Source organism: Phytophthora parasitica (genome assembly GCF_000247585.1).
Source record: "Phytophthora parasitica INRA-310 unplaced genomic scaffold supercont2.89, whole genome shotgun sequence".
NCBI lineage: Eukaryota > Oomycota > Peronosporomycetes > Peronosporales > Peronosporaceae > Phytophthora > Phytophthora nicotianae.
In genome coordinates, this window is record NW_008649075.1 from 1 (window position 1) to 8,054 (window position 8,054).

At 52.5% G+C, this 8,054-nt stretch overlaps 2 protein-coding genes across 2 annotated transcripts; one reads left to right on the forward strand and one right to left on the reverse strand.

Moving 5' to 3' along the window:
- Positions 1-106: 106 nt before the first annotated feature.
- Positions 107-4,122, forward strand: PPTG_18880 (hypothetical protein; the record flags this gene model as incomplete). Its single annotated transcript, XM_008916768.1, has 7 exons — positions 107-210; positions 303-402; positions 482-658; positions 733-1,546; positions 1,610-1,946; positions 1,994-2,999; positions 3,121-4,122. The coding sequence occupies 7 exons, from the start codon at positions 107-109 to the stop codon at positions 4,120-4,122; spliced, it is 3,540 nt and encodes a 1,179-aa protein (XP_008915016.1).
- A 2,054-nt stretch (positions 4,123-6,176) lies between these two features.
- Positions 6,177-7,307, reverse strand: PPTG_18881 (hypothetical protein; the record flags this gene model as incomplete). The annotated part of the gene is made up of 1 exon (XM_008916769.1): positions 6,177-7,307. The coding sequence occupies one exon, from the start codon at positions 7,305-7,307 to the stop codon at positions 6,177-6,179; it is 1,131 nt and encodes a 376-aa protein (XP_008915017.1).
- Positions 7,308-8,054: the final 747 nt, after the last annotated feature.

Sequence of the window (8,054 nt, forward strand, 5' to 3'; positions counted from 1 at the left end):
TTCGGATATTAAGGATCTATTAACCTTTATTAGGGTGTTGAGTTAACCCCTTTACTCTTTGAGTTAACCGTCTTCCTCTGACGCTAAGCTACGACAGCCCCGCTGCATGGTGCCTTCGCGTCCAGCTGCTTATCCAAGTCATCCCGCGCTCTCGACGAAGATTGCTGTGTCGCGCTTCGCTTTGGCCCTGACTCCAGTTCGGCTCCAACGGTAAGATACTGGTGTTTCGTCAACTCTAACTGCGTAGGCACCTCGTACTAACTGCATGGGTCGCTCTGATGCTTCTTGTACTTCGTTGTCAGGCAGAATTTGGCTGCAATGTCTTCTCGAGCAACTCAACTGTCGTGGGAGGCCTCGCTCGCGTCAGTGTCGAGTCCAGCAGCGTCAAGAACCATCTCCACGGTATGTCCTCGCACTTTCGCCTTGCTAACACCTTGTTCATCGTGTGTTGACGCTGTTCTCTCTGTTGACGCGCTGCCAGACCTCGGCATCGACGCCAACGTCGTCCATGGCCCCAAGTTCGGCAATATCGGCTATTTCGGTGACCAAGTCGGCTCCGGCGGTGTCGCTTACCACGATGTCGAGCGCCCCGGCTCCAGCGCCAGCTGTTAGTACATCTGCAAGCTCCAGCGCGACTGTAGAGTCACATCAGTCCTCAGTAAGTAGCCAAATGCTGTCGCGTTCTGCTCAATGGGTTCAAAAATCTTGACTGAATGCTCGCTATTGTTGTAGGCGGCTATATCATCGCATCTTCCAGCTCCGCGCCTATCTGAGATTGAAGGCACCGCACTGCATGGGTTGCTGATGGACGCTGCAGAAGAAACTTCGGATCGGATCGTGGCTGTTTTCGGTTCCCGCATCACAGAGGCTGTACGATGTCTTGTACAGTTGGTGATCAACCCACCACAGCCAGTAGACCCAGCTCGTGATCGTGCTATCGCGGCCGCTGCTTCGGTCGACGATTTAGCGGGTGCTGTAAGCAATCCTGCGTCGGATCCGCGAGATCTCGCTGCGGAAATTGGTGACCTGAAAGCGAGGCTCACCGATGCGAGGCTCGCCAAGTTGATAGCGCAGCGCTCGGCCGGCGAGAAGCAGCAGAAGCTAACTGATCTGGAAACTCGATTCAGGCAATCTCGCGCCGAGTGCTCGTCTCTCGAGCAAGCATTGGCTGCAGAAACAAAGCAGCGCATTACTGCAGAAGAGCAGCCCACCGCTCTTTCCACCAAGATGATGGTTCACGACGAAGTCGTCCTCAGAGTCCAGAAGGCCCTTGAGACTGCCAACGAAGCTCGAGCGTCACAGTCCCGCAAAATCAATCATGACTGGCAGTTGTATAAGAAGAACCTGCGGATTTACGCTGACAGGCTCGAGCGCTTCCACAGGTACCTCACTGGACGCGGACAGAGCGTGGAGAATCTCGACCAGAAGGCCAAAAGGAAACTCTTGAAGGAGGAGTTGAAAAAGGTTCTCCTCGTCAACAAATATCTCCGCAAGTTCGTCGACGACCGTGACCTGGACCCAGATGCTTTGTTGTTGTTCGCTGAAGGTGGGGCTGACCCGTGTGAATCCACAACGTAACGCTGAAAACTCAATCGCTCGTTCTTGACAGGCGGTGCACTCGGCGAGCTGGACATTGGCCTGTTAGGGCTGGATAAAGAGGCTGTTGAGCTCGTTCAGGACGCGATCAAGGATCTCAATCCATCCTTGTCGGCCAAGGATCAGGCTATTGAGCTCGCTCGCCAGGTACACCGGTTTCGTAGTGTTGATTTGTCTGACGATGACCAGATCAGCATTTCCAGCGAGTCGTCGAGCGAGGATGAGGACGAACGCTTTGACATGGAACTGCAATCTGTTTTGGCAAAGAAGACTCGCTCTTCCCGTTCTCACAAACGATCACGCGATGATAAATCGGACCCTCGCTCAAATGGAAAGCACAAGAAGGCTCGGTCGTCTCAGCATCCTAGTAGGAGGCATCAGCCGCTAAGTCCGCCAGCCTCGCTTCTTTGTCATCCAAATCCAAGTCAAAAGCAAAGTCGAAGGCGAGGCCCAAGCTGCAATCGCTACTCAAGTCGTCGTCAAAATCCAAGATGCCCAAATCCTGCTCGGAAACTTCGTCTAAGACCTCTCTCACGACCACGACTCCTTCTCAACCTGCGGTTGCGATGCAGCACTTGACTAAGTCAGCTTCCAAGACACGAACGCCGACTCCGCAGCCCTCTATCCCAGCACCGGATCTGTCAGCGGTTGCCATAGGATCAACTCCGCCAGAATCGGCCCCTGTGACTCCGGTGCCAGCTTCATCGTCTCAGAAGTCCACGCAAGTCTCACAGTCACAGCCACTTACTGCAGCTGTTGCTTCTATGCTTGCATCACTCTCCCCAATCGTCACTCCGGCTTCGTCTGCCTTGCCCATGCCTCCACTACGAGCTTTGCTGACTCCCGTGGCTCTGGCATCTGCTCAGAGTTCGTCGCCTACGGCCAAGACTACGTCTCAGCCTGCGCTTAGCCGTTCGAGTAGCTTATCATCCTTGGCTTCTACCGTGGATTTATCGCCGTCTTCACCTGATATTTCGTCTGCGGCATCTCCAGGTCCCATTTCGGCTCCAGATTCATCTCAGAACATAAACAACCTGGCGTCTACGTTGCAGTGGTCTCCTATGGCGCCGAGTTCTCGCTCCATACGTACGGCAGCGGCGATATCACGATGGGTGACTTCTCAAGTCATCGCTCAGGAATCTGACAAGAGCTCCGTCTTTATCGGAGCTCCTGGCCAAACACCCCCAGCGAGTCCTCGCGGAGCCTCCGAAGATGAACACGAAGAGACGAAAGAGAACGACTCGCCACCTGCTTTACAACTGCAAGATCTTGAAGACATGTCAAGTACCGGTGTCTCGTCACGCACCAGGTCTGCTTATCGCTCGATACCCATGTCGGCTCTGGATCCTTCGCTTTCAACACCGCCTCCGGCTTCTGTACGACCAGCGTCGAACCCGTTGAAGGTGAGGACTGCACAGCGTGGCGTGAAGCCGCACATCGTGTTCATGAAAGCACTGGCTGCCGCTCATGCTCAGCACCCGTCGGCCGCGATGCCTGTGGTGAAGCTCCCTGCTTCTTGTGCAGCCGTCTAAGAAGATTCTGGCCAAGGTGCAGCGCTACCTCAAGCCCAACTTCCAGAAGAAGGGTGCGCTGAGATGCTGGAATCTTGTACATTCCTTCCGCACGCCGCTGGCAGTGTTAAAAGGACTAGTAGCTGCATGTTCGGTCGAAGGGATCCGGGCTTTTGATGACTGGAGGAAGACTGAACACCCATGGCGCATCCTCAACAAGAAGTTTCCGGACACTGCCAACTTGTTTGACGTGAGTCCGTTCATGCCGGACGTCTTCATCTCTCTTCGTGCCCCTAAGAGAGCACGTACCGTGAAATTATGGCGTCAAACACATGGTTTCGACGCTGGCGGCAATGAAAGCGACGTCGGGCTCGCTCTGTGGGAGCGAGGTCACTGGGTTGTTCAATCGGAGATTGAGGCCGCTGTCAAGCGTCTTGCAGAAACCCACGGTGACAGTTCAAGCATCGTCAGAAACATGACTCGAGTTATGGATGCCTACTTTTCTGGTCGCAACCGTCGTGCCGACAATCTTCGTAACAAGATCATGCAACTCTGGGACTGGTGTGTGGACAACGACGTTCCCACGGAATTCATCCTTGAGCCCACGATGCTGTGGTATTCGTACGAGGTATTGCCATGGGTCCCGACAACAGCTGATTGGTGTTCAGAGGTCGCTGCACTGGATGAGCGCGAGCCATGGCGCAACTGTTGGATCGACGTTCCCAGCGAGCACCCATTCAACACTGCCTACGTGCCGTGCAACGCCAACGCTGAGCTGTTCGTGCCCTGCGGTCTGACCGAGGCGGAGGTCGGCCGAGCAGTCGTCGTGGACGAGGAACTAGCAGCTACGGATATTTCTCCATCATGGCACCAATTGGTATCAATCTGGTCTTCAGACAGCGACAGCACGGAAGTGTCTTCCGTAGCAGAGGACGAAGATCAAGCCATTGACGAAATCCAGTCGTCGCAAGGTCTTAACGCACTCGCCTCTGCTGCTGCTTCGGCGACGCTGTAAGTCTCGTTCATTCGTATAATTCCAGGCTCGTAGCAGTTTGTACCTGAGGTTTAGCCGACGTAACCTGGAATATTCATATCTTTCTCGTAATTCGTTTCCATCGCCAGAGCTCGTTCACAATTCACAATTCAAATGTAACATGAATGTTGCTGCAGTAGCATTTTTCGTCTGCGACCTTTGGCTGCATTGCCCCAAGGGCAGGTCATCATCAATTCGATGGTGAACTAGTTCTCGTCTTCATCAGCGACTTGGACCATCTGGAGGCGATGTTCACTGCGCTTTCGCCGTAAGTAATCGTACAACATGCCACCACAGGACAGATTGGTGATAGGTTCCCATGTAGGCTCATCTTGGTCATCCCATTGAATCTTGAATTCGCGTACAGCTTGTCGGCCAGTCCTTGTTGACATTGGCATCCGATCGTCGAGAATGGCTTTCACTCCACTTTCCCCAGCAAGTCGATCAGGCTCCCAGCTATCTTCCGGCAGGAGCTCCTCGTCGAAGTCAAGACGCGACTCCTCAGTTACATCGTGTAACCTAGTCCTCGGTCGGTCTTCAAACTCACATACCGCCTTGAGACGGGAAACATGGACTACCGGATAGAAGCGATATCCACTCCGATCAGGAAGTTCCAACTCGTATGCATATTCTTCGACCTTGCGCTCAATTCTAAACGGACCATGCCATCGGTGCGCGAGTTTCTTGGTAAGCCCAGGCTTAACGCGTTCCATATACAGCCAGACGCGACTTCCAGGTTCGAACAGAGATTTAGTCACTTGCTCATTACCCTCATTGTCGATACCATCTTGACAGGCAGTTTCACCGTCAAATCGTTGAGGCACTGCAGCCTTTTCCTTACGGCTCAGCGTATCATTGTGCTCTCTGACTCTTCGCTCCTTTTCTGCCGCTTGGTATTCTTTGGCCATCTCTAGTGCAATTTCGTGCTGTCTATTTACTCCTCGTCGCCACGCCAACGCGTCAGATTGCTTCCCGGAGCCTCGGCGTAACGAAGACGTCATTGCATGCAGTGTCGACCATGCGTCCCATCCGTGGACGAGGAAGAATGGCGTCTCTTTTCTCGTCGCGTCGTACGAGTTGTTAATCGCAAATACCATCCGTTCTGCAATCTCGTCCCAGTCTTGTTGTAATGGATCTTCGACATACACTTTCACTGACTGCATCACTGTCTTGACTGACATTTCCTGTTGGCCATTGGCTTGTGGTCTGTAACTTAGCGTTGCGCGCGACCTGGACTGCATCATATCGGCGAATGCCTGGAACACCTCGCTCATGAAGCGAGGGTCGCGATCATGTCGGATTAGGGACGGTGCACCAAATCTTCGGTAAATGCACTCTTCGAACGCTTGTGCAACCATGAGTGCAGACGTGTCAGCCATTGCCCTTGCTATGACGAAGCCAGTAGACGAACACTGGAACAAAAGAAGCGCCGTATTGCCTCGGCGAGACCTCGGTAAGGGTATAACAAAATCCATGGACACAATCTGGAAGGGTCGTTCGGCAAGAATGTTGCCCGGAGAGTACCCTCGTAACTGAGGTCGGCTTTTACTTGAGCTGCATTCGGGACATGACTTAACATGCTTCTCGACGTCCGCGTACAAGCCATACCCGTAGTAATCCAGTCTCACTCGTTGATACGCCCGGACCACACCCTGATGGCCGCCCTCGATAGAGTCATGGCAGTTCTGTAGCACTCCTTGGATCATCGTCGTCGGAACAACCAGCCGTAGTTGCACATCCTGATCACGCTCATTGTCACGTCGACGTCTTGCACCGACGTAGTAGAGCACATCGTCAGCTGTCAGCACGAATTTGTCGGCGATCTTCATCAAATTCCGAACTACCTTGTAGGCAAGCTTGTCAGTCTCTCCTCGAAGCACTGCCTTCAGGTTGGACCACCGCACTTCTTCGTCTTGAGCCTTGGCGATGCGATGTCGCCGTTCTTCCTGTACCGCAACGGGATCTATATCATTGGCATTTGGTATTTCGGGTTGCTGTTGCGTCGTTGTATCCATTGTCGATTCTGGTGTCTGTCTCTACTCACTTGCTTTATCCTGGTTGTCAGCAGGGGTCACATCAGCAAATCGAACACGTTTCTGTACTTTCTTCTGTCGTCTTGTCATCACTGAGACTTCGCCACGCTCAGATCGAACAAAATCCGCGAATGTCCGGCGTTTTGGCAACTCCACAGCATCCAGAATTTGAACGAAATTGTCGGAACTCGCCTTTATGTCGTTGGAGCATGCGTCAATAGATTTGTAAATAACTTCGGGTATCCTGTTTAGGCTAGAAAGCTCCGCCTTCCTGTCCGAACTGAGCACCACCTTCGACACTTTCGTCTCCAGCGGTTCGCTCGCCAACGAGTCAGCTGCAGCGTTATACTCTCTCACTACATGTAGATACTTTGTAGACCGAAGCCTCGCTGTAAGTTCTTTGTGGCGATTCAGCAAAGCTATTATCGACTCCTTCCTGCACACGATCACCCCTAGGGATTGCTGGATTGCGAGTCTTGAGTCACCTACTATTACCAAGTCTTCGACACCGTGCCCTAAAGCAGCTAATACACCGTGGTTCATTCCCGTATATTCGGCAAGGTTCACTGTTGTGTGCTCAAGATAAGCACTCGCAGCGATCACTATTTGCCATTCGGGGAGTCGCCAAATAATCCACGAACAGCTCCCGTAGCCTCCGAACTTCTCTGTTTTAGCTGATCCGTCGAAAGACATGACGAATCCTCGGTAGTCCTTGGGTAGGCGAGCATAGAGCAAGTTCGGATCCATACGCACTGTAGGCAAGCCTTTCGTCGGTGGCGCTACAGATGCCAACGAGTCCTCGAGGTCAACGAAATTTGTAATCGTAGACTGTAAGAGTTGAGCAAATGCGCAATCCTTCTCCTTAACCCGCTTCACCTTCAAGTGCCATGGCGATAGCAGTACTGAGAACTGAACAGCTCGACCAAACAGTGACTTTGAACGATGTACCCAGTCGAGCGTCGAAAACCGCGTATAGACGTGTAAGGTCCGCCCTGCCAACTGGGTGTAATACACTTTCAGCAATAAGAGCAGCGCGAGCACCTCTTTTTCGGCAGTATGGTAATTCATTTCCGCTTCTTTGAGAACTCGACCACAGAAGCGGACAGGATGTAGCGTGCCTTCGTGTTCTTGCATGAGTGTTGTGCTTAGAGCCCACTCGTTGGCAAAAAACATGATGTGCACATCTTGCCCCTGTCGAAGTGTCGCAAGATAGGTGCATCCGCTACCTTCTGCTTCAGCGTAGCGAAGCTTCGTCGAGCCACCGTGAGGTCTTCACTGGGACCGAAATCTTCGTCCTTCAGCTGGTATAACGTCGCTCCGTACACCGCAAAATCTTGAATAAACCTGCTGTAATAGTTCAGCGCACCTAAGAAGGATTGCATTCCTTTCTTCGTAGTTGGGAACGGCAATTCAGTAATCGCGCCCATCTTCTTGGGATCTGCTCCGATACCGGCTGGGGACACTTCATGTGACAGAAAGTCCACACACGACTGTACAAAGATGCTTTTCGTGAAACTGACGCTGATTCGACACTCAGCAAAGCGACTTAACAGACGGTCCAAAGTAGCCAGACAATTGTCGAATGTCTCTCCACCGAAACAAATATCGTCAACGAAAGACCTGTGTTCGAACACTGGCACTAGAGTAGACTCGTCGGGTTCTCCACTAACAAACATGTCCGCAATAGGACTGTTAATAAGCTGAGTTACTGGATCCAGTGTCACTGACGCTTCACGGTCTGGATCAAACTTCGTCTTGGCGGTGGCCAGGTCTGGCGAGACCTCGCTACTGATGCTTCGTAGCTGTTTTGACTGTTCTTCTGCCTCTTGCATGAGCTTCGCGTAGTTCTTCCAGCCGCCCTTAGGCTGTACAAAACCCCAC